Source organism: Alternaria ventricosa, assembly GCF_023758065.1.
Source record: "Alternaria ventricosa strain BMP 2768 chromosome Unknown scaffold_13, whole genome shotgun sequence".
In the NCBI taxonomy this organism is placed as follows: Eukaryota; Fungi; Ascomycota; class Dothideomycetes; order Pleosporales; family Pleosporaceae; genus Alternaria; species Alternaria ventricosa.
Genome location: NW_026055693.1, coordinates 472,724 through 490,846, shown reverse-complemented (window position 1 = coordinate 490,846; position 18,123 = coordinate 472,724). Strand labels below are relative to the sequence as shown.

At 53.0% G+C, this 18,123-nt stretch overlaps 4 protein-coding genes across 4 annotated transcripts; 2 read left to right on the top strand and 2 right to left on the bottom strand.

Moving 5' to 3' along the window:
* Positions 1-1,576: 1,576 nt before the first annotated feature.
* Positions 1,577-6,116, top strand: J4E93_007387 (uncharacterized protein; the record flags this gene model as incomplete). The annotated part of the gene is made up of 4 exons (XM_049345297.1): positions 1,577-4,629; positions 4,683-5,799; positions 5,858-5,915; positions 5,968-6,116. 4 exons carry the CDS (start codon positions 1,577-1,579, stop codon positions 6,114-6,116), a joined length of 4,377 nt encoding a protein of 1,458 aa, XP_049197527.1.
* A 2,019-nt stretch (positions 6,117-8,135) lies between these two features.
* On the top strand, positions 8,136-8,762 carry J4E93_007386 (uncharacterized protein; the record flags this gene model as incomplete). Its single annotated transcript, XM_049345296.1, has 1 exon — positions 8,136-8,762. The coding sequence occupies one exon, from the start codon at positions 8,136-8,138 to the stop codon at positions 8,760-8,762; it is 627 nt and encodes a 208-aa protein (XP_049197526.1).
* A 1,236-nt stretch (positions 8,763-9,998) lies between these two features.
* Positions 9,999-10,383, bottom strand: J4E93_007385 (uncharacterized protein; the record flags this gene model as incomplete). The annotated part of the gene is made up of 2 exons (XM_049345295.1): positions 9,999-10,295; positions 10,347-10,383. Coding segments are annotated over 2 exons (334 nt in total), but the record flags the coding sequence as incomplete, so codon positions are not given.
* Positions 10,384-12,631: 2,248 nt separating this feature from the next.
* Positions 12,632-13,037, bottom strand: J4E93_007384 (uncharacterized protein; the record flags this gene model as incomplete). The annotated part of the gene is made up of 3 exons (XM_049345294.1): positions 12,632-12,831; positions 12,896-12,955; positions 13,001-13,037. 3 exons carry the CDS (start codon positions 13,035-13,037, stop codon positions 12,632-12,634), a joined length of 297 nt encoding a protein of 98 aa, XP_049197524.1.
* Positions 13,038-18,123: the final 5,086 nt, after the last annotated feature.

Below are 18,123 nucleotides of genomic sequence, written 5' to 3'. Positions count from 1 at the left end.
GGTCGTCTTTCGCTGCTCCGCCATCATTCGTATGGCTATGACGGCTAGGCCCGGCATTCAGAAGGTTCTGAAGCATCCGGTGGACTGGATCTCCCAATAAAAATAGCATCATATTGCTGCGCTTCGGTCACTTTTGACTTGGCCACGCATCTTTCAATGTTACCATCTGGACTGTTGAATGTACAACCCCTCTCCAACAGTGTTCACAGTGGTTCGTGCTGATTGCAGCGTGCGACGCCTCGATGTTGAGTGAGGCCCAAGAATAACCTTCGCCAGAGTGTGGCATTGAGACTTCGATTGTACGCACGAAGCATGACGCTTGCAACGAAGAACTGTTGCGAGATTGCTGGCGCTTTGCTCGATGTAAAGCGATGTTCTTGATTAGTCTGTTCCAAGATTGGTTCGCGACGTATTCGATAGCCATGATACATCTTACATATTTGTGTGCTTACACATGTTCGGACCTTAATAACCCCCGACGTTGCTTACGGGCCGTTTCCAGCAAGAGGAGGTTTCCACATCGGACGCGACAATTCGGGCTTCATGACTACGTCGGAGATGTTTGGCCGATGGACGCACACGTGTGTAGCCCGAAGTGCACTTGTTCCGATATGCATGCTCAGTGCAGTCAGATATCGTGCGCTGCATGCATTCTGACAGTCGCAAGATAGGTCACATCTGGATGCGCTATGGGTTACACACATCATATTACTATATGACGGATGCATGCTGCCAATCTGGAAGTCGCTTAGTTGTCGATCCGGTAGGTGGGCATCCGACAAGATGGATAGTCAACAACAACGGGCCAACCTTTACACATGCCCGCATCCCGCTTCTCAACCAATACTGTAGTTACGGCCGCAGTGCGCCCAGCTGAAGGGAAACTTTGTCTGTGCCAACAGGTGACGGGCGCGACTAATCCACAGGTCGGCATGTCGGGTCTGGGCCAAAGCTTTTTGCCATCGTTTCATGCAGCGATGGCCCCACTGTTGCCCGATCATGGCTGCGTGTCCACACGCTCTTTACGACATCGAATCCGCGGAAGTTAATTTCTAAGCAGCTGTCAAGGAACTGTCAAAGCCGAGACACGGTCGTTGCGCGTGGATGATGGACGCCTGTTGCTGATGGCGCGCTCGCGTCGCCAACATGCAGCATCGTGGAGTAGCTGAAGAGTAACATCAAGCCTTTCGGGTCATCGGGGCGAATTATGTACCGAGGGACTCGAACATTCCTGATGCTAACAGCCCCCGGATTATACATGCATCGGTTCGCGGAAGCCGTTCATTGGCGAAATTTTATCTCCGGTAAAGACCACGCGCTAAATGTTGAGCGGGTGCATGCACTGATTTCATGACTGCTCCGAGGCCATATAGACTAGTCGTTGCCTGCCACTCGCAAACATGTCGCCGCGTGAGTCCTGGCGTTAGTCGTTCTTTTCACCAACATCTAATATCCTCCCCCGCCCTGCGACTTCACAGTGACGTTCGACATCGGCTGCCAAACTTTGTTTCGGCCCTACACAACGATCACCGCGACCCTTCTTCGGCGTTCGGCATTCAGCCGCTGAACCACCGCCATGGCGAAGTCGCCATCAACGTCATCGTTGGATGAGAACGAGAAAGAGAAGGACTTTGGACTCGTGGATCCTCAGGCCGCAGTAGAGAATCCGACGGAGTATGAGCCAATACGTACTGAGCCAACGGAGAAAGATGTGGAAAAAACTGGAGATGGACACAGTGCAAGAGGCAGACTAGCGCGATTGCAGTCCAGTACAAGCGCATACTCGGAAGCCAGCGACAGTGAATCTAATGCGACAAGATCAGTACGGAAAAAGAAGCCATTCTACAAACGCCTGAATCTATTGAAGAACAATCCACCGCCGATTCCAAAGGAGCGCGATGTATGCCCCGAATACACAGCAGGCTTCTTCAGCCGACTCTCATGGCAATGGATGCAACCCTTGATGAGAGTGGGCTACAAGCGGCCGTTGGAGAAGAACGACATCTGGAAGGTCAATCCTGACAGGAGTGCAGAGGTTTTGGCAACAAGGCTGGAAGAGGCTTTCAAGAGGCGGAGAGCAGAAGGCAAGGAGAGACCCCTGCTGGGTGCCATGTTCGACACATTCAAGTGGGAGTTCATCATCGGAGGCACATGTCAGCTGTCAGCATCCGTCATCCAAGCGGTCGCACCGTTCGTCTTACGTTATCTCATCAATTTTGCTGTTCGCGCTTACGTTGCGCAACGAACTGGAGCCCCGGCGCCAGACATTGGTGAGGGTATCGGCCTGGTCATTGGAATCACTGCGATGCAGTTCTTGCAAAGTTTGGCTACTAACCACTTCATGTACCGTGGTATGATGATTGGTGGAGAGGCCAGAGGTGTATTGATTGCTCTCATCTTCAACAAGGCGATGAAGCTCTCAGGGAGAGCCAAAGCAGGTGGCGAGGCTGTTCTCGAAGCACCACCACCCGATATTAAGCCAGGAAGCGAAGCCCAAGTGAAATGGTACAAGAAGATGCTGAAGAAGAAAGAGAAGAAACAATCACCAAAGACTGCGGCAGGTGTGGCAGGTGACGGGGAGGGCTGGGGCAACGGACGAATCGTCAACCTGATGTCTACGGATACCTATCGTATCGACCAAGCCAGTGGTTTCTTCCACATGATCTGGACTGCTCCCGTTGGTATTCTGATTACAACTGCGCTCCTACTTGTCAATTTGACATACAGCGCTCTTCCCGGTCTTGGCCTCATTCTTATCGCTATGCCTCTACTTGGTCGCGCCGTCAAGACGCTGTTCCGTCGCAGAGTTGCCATTAACAAGATTACCGATCAGCGTGTGAGCTTGACTCAGGAGATTCTGCAAGGTGTTCGCTTCGTCAAATACTTCGGCTGGGAGACCAGTTTCTTGGAGCGCATCCAGACGATCAGAAAGAAGGAGATTCACGGTATCCAGATTCTGCTCACGATTCGAAACGCCGTCCTCTCCGTCGGAATGTCCATGCCCGTATTCGCTTCGATGATCTCGTTCATCACCTACTCCCAGGTCAACGCCAATCTCGATCCCGCGCCGATTTTCTCCTCGCTCGCTTTGTTCAACTCCATGCGTATCCCGCTCAACTTCTTGCCGCTCGTCATCGGTCAGGTCATCGACGCGAATGCTTCCGTCAAACGTATCCAAGAGTTCTTGCTAGCTGAAGAGGCTGAAGAGAGCGGAAAGTGGGATTACGACGCCAAGGATGCGGTCACACTGAAGGGCGCAAACTTCACCTGGGAGCGTCACCCCACTCAAGACGCTGAAGATGGTGCCGGTGGGCCACCAGGAAAGAAGCCAGAAACCAGAAAAGAGAAGAGGGAGAGCAAGGCAAACGCTAAGCTCGCAGCGAGCGGTGGAGAAAGACCACTTTCCGATGCGACGGCTGTGGAAGAGGAGAAGCCCTTCGAGATCAAGGGACTGGACCTCAATATTGGACGAAACGAGCTTGTGGCTATCATCGGAGGTGTTGGGTCTGGAAAGAGTTCGCTGCTTGCGGCTCTCGCAGGAGACATGCGCAAGACTAGTGGTGAAGTTGTCTTTGGTGCTTCGCGTGCTTTCTGCCCGCAATACGCCTGGATCCAGAACGCTACGGTACGAGAGAACATCATTTTCGGCAAAGAGTTCAACAAGAAATGGTATGACCAAGTCGTGGATGCCTGCGCCCTCCGTCCTGACCTGGACATGTTACCGCACAACGACGCGACCGAGATTGGAGAGCGCGGTATCACGGTGTCTGGTGGTCAGAAGCAGCGCATGAACATTGCTCGAGCCATCTACTTCAACGCGGATATCATCCTCATGGACGACCCTTTGAGCGCTGTCGATGCCCACGTTGGTCGCCACATCATGGACAACGCCATCTGTGGTCTGCTCAAAGACAAGTGCCGCATCCTAGCTACCCATCAGCTCCATGTCCTCAGCCGTTGCGACAGGATCATCTGGGTGGACCAAGGAGAAGTCAAAGCCGTCGATACATTTGACAACCTCATGGCCCAGAACGCCGACTTCGTGCAAGTCATGAGCTCAACCGCCAAGGAAGAAGAGAAGGAAGAGCAAGACGAAGTCAACGAGGACGAAGTCGAAGCAGAAGTCAAGAGCACAAAGAAGCAGCGGAAGCAGAAGAAACAGGCCGCCCTCATGCAGACGGAAGAACGCGCAACCAAGAGCGTCAGCTGGGAAGTCTGGATCGAATACATCAAAGCCGGAGGCGGAATCTGGGTCGGCCCCCTTGTCTTCATCCTCCTCGTCCTCTCCCAAGGCGCCAACATCGTCACCTCTCTCTGGCTATCCTACTGGACCTCCGACAAATTCGGCTACTCCGAGGGCGCATACATTGGTGCATACGCAGCCTTTGGCTTCAGCCAAGCCCTCTTCATGTTCTTCTTCTCCTTCTCGGTCTCCATCTTCGGTACCCGAGCTGGTAAAGTCATGCTGCACCGCGCTATTACCCGTGTGCTGCGCGCGCCCATGTCCTTCTTCGATACTACGCCGCTGGGACGCATTACGAATCGTTTTAGCAAGGACATTGATGTCATGGACAATACCATCACGGATGCGATGCGCATGTACTTTTTGACGCTTGCTATGATCATTTCGTAAGTTCATCCGGATACGAGGTTAAAGGGTTTGAGCTAACGTGTATGAACAGTGTTTTCATCCTCATCATCTCGTACTACTACTATTACGCCATCGCGTTGGGTCCGCTGTTCATCATGTTCATGTTCTCGGCGGCGTTCTACCGGTCTTCTGCTCGCGAGGTCAAACGTCACGAAGCTGTCCTTCGTAGCACAGTGTTCTCGCGCTTCGGCGAGGCTGTCATGGGTACCCCGACTATTCGCGCCTACGGTCTCCAAAACCAGTTCTCGAAGTCTGTTCGCGATGCTGTCGACGATATGAACAGCGCCTACTACCTCACCTTTGCCAATCAACGCTGGCTGAGTGTCCGTCTGGACATTGTCGGTATTCTACTCGTCTTCACAACGGGTATCCTCGTCGTTACGAGCCGTTTCTCCGTCGATCCTAGCATCGCTGGTCTGGTCCTTTCGTACATTCTCACTATTGTGCAGATGATTCAGTTTACGGTTCGTCAACTTGCTGAGGTCGAAAACAACATGAACTCCACGGAGCGCATTCATCACTACGGAAGCCAACTCGAAGAAGAAGCGCCTCTGCACATGGGTGAGGTACGACCAACCTGGCCCGAGCATGGCGAGATCGTCTTCGACAATGTGGAGATGCGATACCGCGATGGGCTACCTTTGGTGCTCAAGGGGTTGAGCATGCATGTCCGTGCTGGTGAGCGCATTGGTGTCGTTGGTCGCACTGGAGCGGGTAAATCGTCCATCATGTCGGCGTTGTTCCGACTGCAAGAGCTGTCAGGTGGCTCCATTGTCATTGATGGTGTAGACATTGGCAAGATCGGTCTTCATGATCTACGCTCCAAGCTGGCCATCATCCCGCAGGACCCCACGCTCTTCAAAGGAACGATTCGGTCCAACTTGGATCCTTTCCACGAACATTCTGACCTGGAACTCTGGTCTGCCCTGCGACAGGCTGATCTTGTTTCGAACGAACAGACCATGGAAGATCACTCTGCACGCATACATCTCGACAGTGTGGTTGAGGAAGAGGGTCTCAACTTTTCCCTCGGTCAAAGGCAGTTGATGGCTTTGGCTCGCGCGCTCGTCCGCGGATCTCAGATTATCGTCTGTGACGAAGCTACCAGCTCGGTCGACTTTGAGACAGATGCGAAGATTCAACAAACGGTAAGCTTTGCGTCATCAAGCAGTACTGTTGAATGCATGAGCTAACATTTACCAACAGATCGTGGATGGCTTCAAGGGCAAGACGCTTCTGTGCATCGCCCATCGACTAAAGACCAGTAAGTGCATTTGCTGCCTGCCGCGCGCCGACTTCGTACTGACATGCGGCAGTTATCAACTACGATAGGATTTGCGTCATGGACGCCGGGCTGATTGCAGAGCTCGACTCGCCGCTAAATCTGTACGACCAAGGCGGAATCTTCAAGGGCATGTGCGACAGATCCGGTATCAAGAGGGAAGAAATCGCTGGCGCAAACTAGAAGCTTGGGAACAGGAGTTTTGATTGGGCGCGGGCGGGTACACGGCCCAGAACGTAGGCTAGTAATGCGGCTGCTCTTGCTAAGGAAGCAAGCAAACGCGCAGACTGATGGTTGCGCATGGCATGGCATGGCGTTGGCGCGGCATTTCTGATCGGGCAGCATTAGAGACGGGTGCGATAAGCAAAAAAGTAGTAATTCATAGGGCTGGCTGCTTTTCAGCTCAATACAAATAACCTTGCACACAAAGTGTTGGAGGCTTGCTCCAAAACTATCGGAGAGTCTATCGACAAGTCTATACAAACGCCAGGCTGGGTCCAGATGGCCATAACAAGCGCGGACGGTGGGCGACCATGTGACACGACTGGGCCGGTCTGGGGCGTTGGTACTATGGCGCGCATCGCGCATTTGACAGCATCATAGTTCCATAGGTCCCTAGGGACAGGAGCTGTGTAGGACAGGCGATGCTTGCCCGCAGTTTGCATTAGCGCGATGTTGGCTGGGGCGGAACGCACGTGCGCGGGCTTCAGAACCCTTTTTGCGGTACACATCATTCGTGCGTTATCTAATCTGAGCCTGCCTCCCGTCTCCAGATCGTATGTTCGTCGCGTGGGCGTATAGGCGTATCTGCTTTCGTATGAGGTCCGGAGCAGTGCATAGATTTCGCCTCTGTGTTTGCTGCGCCGCTCGGGTGGATGCTATAGCGGTTTCACACGCCGCTAGTTTATCAGGATAACAGTGGGCATTCGGGACGCCTACAGAGTAACAGCGCTGCTATATCGACGATGTGCGCGCTCGATCGAGAGGCACAGTCGCGACGTTTGCCTCTGCGGTAGGCCATGCGTTTCAATAGAACGGGCTCAACGACCGGCAAGGCCGGGGTTGCTCAAGCGTGGGCACGAAACAAGAAAAAAAAGTTCGCCTTCTCCAATGCTTCGCTGTTGAAGGTGGCACCGAGAACAGCAAGTCGCGCGTTGGTGCATGACAGACAAGCTGCGACCAAGGCTCTCGGCCAGGTGCTCCGCGTGCATCTGGCGGCTCAAAGATTGGATGCAGCGTATGTTTTATGCGCGCTTTAGCTAGAAGGGGCTTAGCGATTCAACAGCCAAGATGAGCCAAACTCCAGTCGCGCCGCACGGCTGTAGACCTGCGAGGCTGCTAACCTGTTGCGAGGTAACTCGACGACCTGCCAGGCACGCGGCAATCAATCTAGCGGGCCTTCAGCGGCGTCAAGGGATGCGTGTACAGCGTGTGTACGTGGTGGGGGTATGGAAGGAAAGCATGAAGAATGAAAGCGAATGCTCAGTAATAATGTCATGGCATGGATGGCGCTGTAACCATGATGATGGACGTGAGTACTGGAAGCGAATGGGCGAGTGAACGCGATGAAGATCAGGGACGTCTTACAGCTACGCTCGACTCAGAGCGACGAGCCGGTGGGAAGTTGCAGGGACATGGCTGCGAACGGCCTAGCGGGCCCGACGATTGACCCTAGCTCCGAACTCTCAGCTTTCACACAGACCGTGTCCACCAGGCGGCATGGCCTGGCGTGCGTGCAGTGCTGCGCGCAAGCTCCTTCACAACTCTTCATATCTCTGCTCCTCCCACCGCGACGCTGCTTCAAGGCCGCCGCACGTTTTCTGCTGCCGTATTCCGAGCCAACGCACTGACGCACGCTGGTCGACCCGCGGCTTCCCATTCCCCTGGTGCACTGTCCGCTCCTTCCTCGTCGACGGCGATCCCCCCTTCCCGTTGCAGCCATATCTCCCACGATACCAGATACCACACGGCAAGCGATAACGACGCCTTCACCCTCACCCACCGCTGCCCTCTCCCCCATGCTGCGCCTGTCGTGAAGCGAACCCCCCGCTGCCCATTGTCGCACCACCGCCCGGCCCGGCCACTGCAGCTGCTGTCGCCCGCCTGCCGCCGAAAGGGTCCTCCTGACGAGCCCACGCTTCACGTCTTAGACACCAAACGCCCCAGCACTGCCAGCGTGAAACCCTCCTTGCCTACGTCACAATGGCAGCAAAAGAGAAGCACGAGCCCGTCACCTTCGGCGCCACGGTCCAGCGCTCCCCCAGCCCATTAAGCAGCCTTCCTCCGCCTTCGCAGCCGCTACGCTCGCCGCCCTCGCACGACTCAAATATGTCGTCTGCCACCGCCGACGCTGACCTCGCCAAGAAGGAGTGGGCGGCCGACCCCTCCAACCCCTACTCGGCCTTTTACAAGCACCCGGAGGCCCTCCGCGAGACGCGTCACTCCCTCAACGACACGGCCCTCCAGAGCAAGACACACCTCGGCGTCGCCGTCCACGAACACGACCTCGAGGGCGGCGTGCCCCTCTCCGTCGCCTCCACACAGCAGCCCTCCAAGCACTCGGTCGATGGCCGCGTCAAGGAGTGCACCATGTGGCCCACGAGGCAGGCTGTGCTGGACAAGCGGAAGTCGTACAAGCGCAAGCGTGGCTGTGCCTTCTTCCGGAACATGACCAGCAAACAGAGACTGTGGGCTAAGATCGTCATCGCTCTCCTCGTCGTCGCTGCTGCCGTTGGCCTCGGTGTCGGCATCTCAAGGGCTGTCGGCGGCGGTGTCTGGGCTGGCGACGGCCGCTCCAAGGAGATCCCAAATGGCCACACAACTTCTTGAGATGTAGCAGCGCTGCAGAAATGCACCCGTACGTCACTCCTACCATCTCCATCTCATCCCATTTAAATACTAACATCCCATCAGAAGCACACCACGTCTCTTCGACCCACACTCACGACTTCGGCATACTTCGCTTCGAAACATCCTTTCTCGATATCCCTTTTCATCTGTTATATTGTTTTCCCTTTTGTCGGGAATGTGCAAACCACTCTGCCGCCTTTTCTGTGTTGCACGGCATCGAGTTTTTTCTACATCACTCGAGGGGGTGTTTTGGCGTACACATGGGGCTCTCTCCTACTGGGTTGCATTCTCTATATGCATTGGAGCGCCGGAGTATAAATGGGCGTTAGACATGTTAGTGGCGTACACCTGTCTGGGTATGCAATATGAGAAGAGAATCGAGCTAGCCTCTGTTGTGAGGCTGCTTTTACACGTTATACCCTTCTCGACCTACACATCTGTGAATGAGCATTGTTATTGTTGCGACGACATTATGTTGACATTGCTGAAACTTTCACAAAGTCAAGCGGGGTTTACTCCGGTAGTCACAGGGATGTATGCAAGCATATCCCTTGGTACTACAAGTCAACGGATCGACCGGGACTTTTTGGTCTTACACGCTTCAGAGAACAAACGTTGAAAGACTAATCAAACCTGGCATCTGGATTGCGAGGCTATTTTAAGAAGGGCAAAGGGTTCCCGGCTCATCAAGATGCAAAACCAGGTCAACGGTTGGCCTCGTACATCGTACACTCCTAGTTCCCCTCAATACGCGTATCACCCGGGGTATTCGGGCAGATTACTCGGATCTAGTCCCGGTACGTTTACATACACATGGGAGACGTGTTCATCAGGCGTACGTGTGTAGTCCTGTGCACGTTGGCTGTGTAGCTTGTCATTTGCTACGAAGAAAGAGACGGTTGTTTCAAGCGCCCTATGGGACAAGAGTAGAAGTGATTGAACACATTCATAATGACACCAGGCTCGTCTCCGTCATCACATCACTACTTCATCTCTCTTCCCCAGCATCTTACATATACTTCGCGCCTCTCCTCCCCAGCCTACGTCCCTGCAATGCCTTCGCCGCATTATCATTCGGTTGCGCGTCCCCAAACCCACATCCTCCATCTCTTTCCTGCGCCACAACTGGACCGGCACATGTCCCGCTCTTAAACCCACAGCAAGCCGACGCACAATCAGCGTCTGATGTACACGCCCCAGTGATGAACTGCGTACCTGCTGCTGCCGGAGCCGCAGCTCCAGTGTTACTCTCCGCAGGAGGGGCGGCAGGAGCGGGAGCGGGAGCAGCATCGTCTGGTTGTGCATCCGCACTGGCGTTTCCACCTGCGCCATTCAGAGCATTGTTGTTTGGCTGTGCGTCGCCAAAGCCGCAGCCTTCACCTCGTTCGTTGGCTACGAAGGGTGCGGCGCATTTCCCGGATGTGAAGCCGCAGCACGCGGAGGCGCACTCAGCATCTGATGCACATTCGCCGGTGATGAATTGGGTGCCTTGGGCTGCTACGTGTAGGGAGACTATTGGGGAGGTTAGTATGGGAGAAGGTTGATTTTGGGGGATGAACTCACGGTTTAGAAGAGCGAGGAGCTTGAAGATGGGTGCCATGTTGGTTGATCTTGGTGTTGATGTTTTGGTGTTTTATTAGATTGATGTATTAGAATCTTCGCCAGGAAGTATGATTATGTACTGTTTGCAAGATAGAGATGCCAATTGCCTCAGTATCGATGATGATAGTCAGTATCTGGGAGACGCTCCATATATATGTCCACCTCAACACCGCAAAAGCTGATCCTACCCTTCACATGAGCAAGTACGGGCGCCAACTCGAAACTCGCAGATGTCACTGCCGCCTCACCAATGCCCCAACAGGCAATCACGTCCGTATGGCGACGAGGCAGCATAGCATTCCTTACGCCTCGCGTAAAAGCCATGTTACCAACACGCACGTTTCGCATCTACTTTTAGCCTACAAATGGCGCGGTACAGACGATCACCACGCACGTAGTTTGGAAACGCAAAACATAGCGAACATTATGCGTTCTCCCGTTCCGTGATGCATGTGGAGAAATGTTGTAAGGAGAAGGAGGAAAGCGTCGTAAGCGAACCTATTAGCGCACTTCAGCCTCACCCCACCCCACTGCTCAGCCACTACGCAATGTTCTTGCCTCGAAATGCCTTAACACATCTCAGGTTTCCGGTCCGTTAGAAGATGGCGGTGTCGGCCAATGGGGTTTTGGGGGTATGCCAAGATGGGTAATGGTTGGCATGAATGCGGCGGAGGGGGATCAGACTGAACATGTGTCGCATTGTGTGGCCTGGCGCTTGGAATGTCGGGGTTCCGTCGATATCCCTACGTTTAAGGCTGGGGTATTGCTGAGCATAGTGTATTTGGCAATGAGATATCTGTCGTCTTCCTGATATCTTGACGGCAATTGAAGTCTTCAAAAGATGTACAAGTCGCGGGATGTGCTGACTGGACCAGGTTGTGCTCAAGCTGGTGTTGCGATATTTCAAGCGTGAGCGATTTTTCAAGAGCTGCTTTCTGTCAGATTCGCGCTTGTCTTGTTTGTATTTCCTCTTGCTCTTTGGTGCTTATCGCGTGTTTGTCGCTGCAGCCATAGCTACGCAGCGTAGGAGTACCTTCACTACAGCCCTTCATACTGTCGTACGTATGAGCTGTGTCCTCGCTGGACCAATGTCGGACGAGAAGTTCGAAAGACGTCAGTAAAAGTGGCGTATGCATGACAACGCAAATTGTACCATCCTGTGTACGTTTAGTGACAAGATGGCAACGTACTTGATGAGGACATGCGGTAATATTATTTAGAATGAGGCATCAATAGTGTTGAGTTACTGTGCAGTAGTTTCGTGAAAGTTAAGTGATAGATTACACACGGTATTGACCGATATCTATGTGACTTTCTAATGAGGTTGACATATACTCGTCTGGCGATGGCTAAAGCTGGAAGAGGCTGTACTAGTCTGAACATTTTCGATGGATGTGTAGTATTTAGGGGCTGGGGAGCTGTTAGAACTATTGACGTGATATGTTTCCGTGCTCATCGCATATTGCCTGCATCGTGCCTACTTCGAGTGTTCGATCAATATTTAGCTTGTTCGAAGCAGGTGTCATAGCACATAGATTGCTCTGATATACTGCGCAAGCGGAAGTTTCACCGCAGAAAGCAAAGAGCATGACTCATGGCACTATTCGGTCGTTTTAAGGTACATGCAACATGTTTGTATCTCCTCCGAAGTAGGCAGTGAGGGTCCCAATGTGTGTGCCTGAAGTTACTCGAGACATGTTCTCCAATTAGTAACAAGCAGACTCGCGTGAGCTCTTTTTGTGATTTAGTGTGGATTTAGTGGAATACGGCTGCTGAATGATAGTGCGTAGTTACATCCGTTCCTAAAAAGGGGGAAAGAGGCTGTGAGACTGGCAGTTTGGCGGCGATGCTCAACAGCCACACAGCCCAAGCCCCGATTGATCGCTTACTAAAATGACAAAAAACCTCCAACGAAATAAGATACAGTATAAGACCGAACAAGGAGCGGGGCGGTCAGGAACCACACCGTACACAGTGTGGTACAATGAAGTACACACCGCGACGGGTTGGTGTTGCTGAAGAAGGGTAGAGACCTAGCGCAAAAGAGAAAAGGGTATAGAACCAGCTATCAGAAGAAGATAGGTCGCAGCAAAAGTCGGTCGAGAGACAACATGTGTGGCAAGCACATAGTGACAGTGCGTCTGAGCAACAGAGCCTTCAGGGGGTGGTCTCCTGACGAGTGCGCAGTCCGGAGTGCCCTTTACCCCTGAGTCTTGTTGTTGTTTTATGCGAAAGCGACCGAAGAGTTATCGAGATGTCGTGTAGGCACGGGTGTATTGCGGCTGGACCACGGTGCTCGTAGGAGGAGGAGCGGAGTTGAGTGCTTTCCAAGCGACTTCGGCGGCTTCTTCTCGGGACTGTTCGAGGTAGCGGTAGTCTCGCCAGAGGTGGGCTCGGTATTCGCGGCCGTGTACGAAGACACTGCTGGACCAGGCTGTCCGTATACCTGATAGGAGAGTCAGTCAGAGTCGAGAATGGTGGGGCAACATGTAGAGCGAACGGCTGCATACCTCGTGGGTCGCTGTAATCTTGGAACTGAGGTTGGGCGATCTGGTTCGTGGCGCAGTAGTCTGGGAAGTTTAGCTGGGCCCTCACAGGGACAGTGGTCTGCGCACGCTGAAGCTTCTGAACGTAACTCTCTGGTGCCGCCATTGTGCGAGATGGGTTTGGGGGAAAGGATGAAAATGCGATGCTGTCGAGGGATTTGGTGTGGGGTAGTGACTCGTGAGTGGGGATCTGGAGGATCAACTGCGTGTGCGAAGGCTGGAAAGAACACTTGCTCTAGCATATCTCCTCGTCTGTTTATAGTCCGGCATAAACATTAGAGCCTCACTTTCGGTATCCTGTAAGGGCCGGCCAGCGCTTTTGCCACAAGGCCATCTCAAAAAGATTCAGCCTGCAGCCGCCGTACCACATATGTGCTTGGGAACAAAGCATGAAGCTGATACTATGCTGCGTTGGCAGGCCTATTTCCGCCATAATTGGCCGGCAGAAACATCATTCAGCGAGCAACTGCGGGGGTAGCGAGAAGAGAACGCGGCAAGGCAGAAACTCCAACCGCCAGAACCCGGTACAGACACTACGACGGATTGCTGCGTGTTTTCGGCACCACAAGTTTGGGATGTAGAGACCAATGAGCTGGTACGGATAAATTTTGGTGGTGAGTATGTCTACCTTGTTAAGCTTGGTTCAAGCGATGTGCTGGCAGCTGGAGGACGACGAGAGATGCTGCCATGCTAGTTTCTCAAGGCCCCGATGCAATGCCAGATGTGTCTCGCAGATTGGCCCATAGTTCCATCGGCGTTCGGCCCGCTTACGGTTAGATGAATAAAGGGCCGTGCCGATTCCGTACCGTATCTGTAGATGCCATCTCGAAGCGCGTCATCTTAGACAGCATGCTCCGCGTGCTGAAGCTGCAAAGGTCGCATACGCAGCAATGCAACGTTAAGCGAAAGAACGTGGGATTAGGGTAGCTCATGGCTCCAACTGGACCCACATGAGTGAGGTGAGGTGGCATATGCGATTGCCTAGAACGGCGTGTCAATATCAATGAATGTGTTCCTGGCGTGAACCGCTCAGCCCTAGGATCACCAGGTTCGTGCATCGAATGCAGCCCATATCACATCACACTTCTGCAGGCTGTCCGGTTCCTGGATGTTCGTGCTATGGCCATGGGTTTGGTGTACTCGCAAACCCTCCGACACGCTGAACGCTAGCCAACTCTTCAACACGGCACTTGTTCGGTATTCGCTTCTGCGCGCTTGAAGCGGAAGGCGCAGCTGAGTTGATCTACAACACGAGGCTCAAGGCGGGGTTAGCACACCCTCAATCTTCATCTGCTCTGCGCTGGCAGTCGTTGTGTTGTTCATGGAACGCTTCCGAACTGCTGGAAGTGGTGGCTGTTGATGACTGTCAGAGTGACGTGTCGTACAGATTATATTGCGCTAGCCCAATCGACGCCACAATGCACGTGCATACAGCAATGCAAACCTTGGAGAATCCTCGGGAGGCCCACAATACGCGCCTTACAAGGATATGCAAGTCGGACATGTAGCTGTCGACTTAGTTCCTCATGCGCGATTCCTGCAAGAGACGTGGGACCGCACGACTTCTCCCGGCTTCTGCGCCGCACCACACCACGTGTAATACCACAACCGACGTCATCGGCTGCGCATAGACGGACGCTAGACGTTTGGATTTTGAGCTTAATTGCGTCTTCTCCATTCCTGCTTGATCGGTGAAGGCAGGTGTCACGTGCTGCTGTAGATAGGATGGATGAGGCGTCGACGCGGAAAATTTCTGCCAGCGGGACCCTGCCAGAGCGTCTCGACAAGCCAAGGCTGATGTGTTCATGCACCTTCCTGTCTCAGCGGGCAAGATCAAGTGTCGCATTGCCAGGCTCTCTTTGAGGTATGTGCCGATACCTGTCATTACATAGCTCGGGGATTTGCTGTCATCTCGTTACAGCGGGCTGCATGCGCGATCGAACAAGCACAGGTCTTAAGGGCACATCCGCCGAACCATACTCATGGCCCCTGGCATCTGGCATCTGACGTGGCTATACACCTTTGAGGGAGCATTCAGGTGACATACAAAGACTTCGTATTCGCTTTGCCAGACAGGGACAGACGAGCCTTGCAAGCAAACGCATCGATCATGTAAAGAGTACACATGAGGTCTTGAACCACTGAATTGCCAAATTTATGTAAACGAGTGACCGGCCTCTCGTAATCCTGCAATGATCTTTATCCAATGTCCTCAGGGGCAGGACTTGAGCAGTCATACCACCTATGGACAAACGAAGCCTTAGTCCAACTTGGATCCTCGATAACTGACAGGGTACTTACCCAGGCCATTAATCCATCGACGTCTAGCAGGTACACTCGCAGCAGATGGTCATGCCGCACCAGCTGCAAGGGCAACTAACGTCGCATCGAGCCTCCAGATGGGCGCGCTTGACCATATCGATGCTGTGGTCAGCGGGGTACTGGATGAGGTTCGAGACTGGAGCGGGACTGCGGTCGCGAAGCTCACTGGGAGCAGCGCTTCCGAAAGACAGGAGGGCGATGAGGGGAAGAGCGAGAGTGGTGAACTGCATGGTGTTGATGTATGTGTTTTGAGAAAGACAACGGGAAGTTGGTAAGTTTGTGAGTGAAGAAGGTAGAATCTGTGAGCTTGTTAACGGGCTAGATGCCATCGCCTACGACTTATATAGATGTTGAAGCTCATCAAAATCTACAATGTCGTCGTACTGAGCGTGCTGCTCTTCCAAAACGGACCGCGATGCCGACGAAGTGTTCATCTGCTGACGCTGCAGATAGACTTGTGGTCTTTCTGCATATACACGAAGAGGTTTCGGGTCGTCGGTGAGTCGATCTCAGACTTGAGTAGAGTAGCATTTCCCGAATAGAGGTAGAAATGCGCACACACTGCTGATAGAGTCCACTGCCTACTCACTATCTCCATGCAACGCGTCAACCCCCTCTCTTTAGCTTGCTGTGGCTGCCTTTACGAGAAGCTCATCGCAGTAGAGCTTGCAGAACGAGCACTTGGCCTTTCGATCGGCGACACGGATCGTCGAATGAAGTCGTAGTTTCGGCCGTAAGCCAATACCGGGTCTACGCAGCTAAGAGTATGGATATGCAAGTGAGCGTCAGATTTGAACTAACCAAGCTTTCCAAGCTTAGCTTATACGCGATTGCCTTCTCACAATGACGGCTTGGACGAGTTGGGTCTTAGTAGCGAACAGTAATACTGACTCGAGCTCGATATTCTTCCCCGCAGGACTATCATACTAAGACGCGTATTAGTGACCAACCAGCATTCATCTCATCGTCACTACTTTCCAGTCTTCCCTCTTTTGGTAACTCGGTGAGTTCTGTACCGAAAGAACCGCCCACATATCCAGCTACAAGCCACGACCATACACAACAAAGCCCAGCAGATGTCTAGCATCTCCAAGAAAATACAACTCTTGGGGCAAAAGATGTCAACGACTAAAGGCGGCGCCTGCGCTCATCGTAACTATCACCACCTCAATTGAACCTAGCCAACGCCACGAGCAAAAGTTGTTAACTGACACCCTCCCACACCATCTCAACTTTACTGTTTCAAGCAGTAGCACGACGCATCACACCCGTAGTCAGCACCGATATAGCCTAAAATCCGCGCAAAGCATAAGGTACGGGCCGCTCGCAAGCTGGGGTTCGCGGGTACAACCACTCGTGACCATTGCTGATGGCATTTTACTGCACGTCTACCGTATCCCAGGAAGAAGGTTATGCTGATTAGGAAGGTTGCCGTACATAGGTGCGTTAGCTTACGGCGGGTTGCGGAGAAAGAAGCCGTCAGGTGTGTGTCAGCTTACACCCGACCACCACTAGTATACGTGCGCAGTAGGCAATTTGACATGATCAGAGTTATGATGTATTGGTGAAGCGCGGGAGCCAAAAAGCTGAAGAGGGGTCTAGTTGCGAGATTGTGGTAGCGAAAGGGCGCACAGCGCACCAGAAGAACTGGATTAACACTTTTGAACTTTGATACTGGATAACTGAGATTGCGGTTGGGGAATCAACGGAAAAGACAGTGATGGCTTACGCTCGTCTATCGGACGATGTCTCCCTTGAGAGTCCATACGAGAACACAGAGTTGTCTCAGTTGCCGCCGCGCACTCTCGCTCAGTATTTCTCGTACAGGAACCTCTTCTGTGCTTCCCTCGTTCTCTGGATAGCGAGTGTCGGTAGCCTGGCGTGGTTTCTGGGGCAGAGGCCCTCGGTCTACGGCAACCATGCGGTGAGCTTGTTGCCATTCCCGCCAGGTATGTGTCGCAACAAATAGAGGTATGATGAGAAGTTATCCTGACAAAGGTATCCAGTGCCATCCCGCATCGTTACTTTTGATGTGGATCCAAAGTTCCACTATACCGCCAAAGATGCGGGAGAGCCTGCATGGGCGGCTCTCATGCCCAGTATTATTACCCCGGTGTGAGATCCGACAGCAAGGACTGACTGGTATCCCACAGTTGACGATGGCATCATCTCTGTAGCTGATCCGTCGAGGTACCAGCTACCGTCGAGCTACAAGAATCGAAACGTCTCTGGCTCGGAAGTCTATTCGATGTCGATGTTCCATCAGCTACACTGCCTGGTCAGTATTGCGCAGCTACTGCCACGACTGGTGGCTGACGATCGTAGGACTCCGTTCGAGTGCGACTCGGCATACTGGAAGGTTTTATGAATGAAACTGCTACTGGAATACGTAAGAGGGCGACCTTCTCGCCAGAGTCGCATGTGAACCATTGCTTCGACTATCTTCGCCAGGTGAGACCATCTGCATCGTCATCTTCCAGGGAGGGATATGATTGCTAACACTGCTCCTGTAGGCTATCATGTGCGCAGGAGATTTGTCTTTGGAGCATTCTGTTGTGCCCAACGAATTTGGGTTCAACGGCTGGGGTACATCTCATCAGTGTGCAGATTGGGATGCTGTATGGGATATTGCGGTGCAACACCGGTACGATCAGAGCATCGAGGAGCTGGCCAAATTGAGGTAAACAAAGCAGATACATGCTGCACAGTAGAGTTGCAGCAGTAAACAAAATATCGCCAGTCTGCGTCATCTCCGGTAGATTGGGGCGGAAAGAGTGGTTTGAAATTGCCTCAATCTGCACCTTCTCCTTTCCATGTGGGGCCCAATTTACCCTTGCGTACGCAATGTAAACCAGCGCGAGGCTCATATT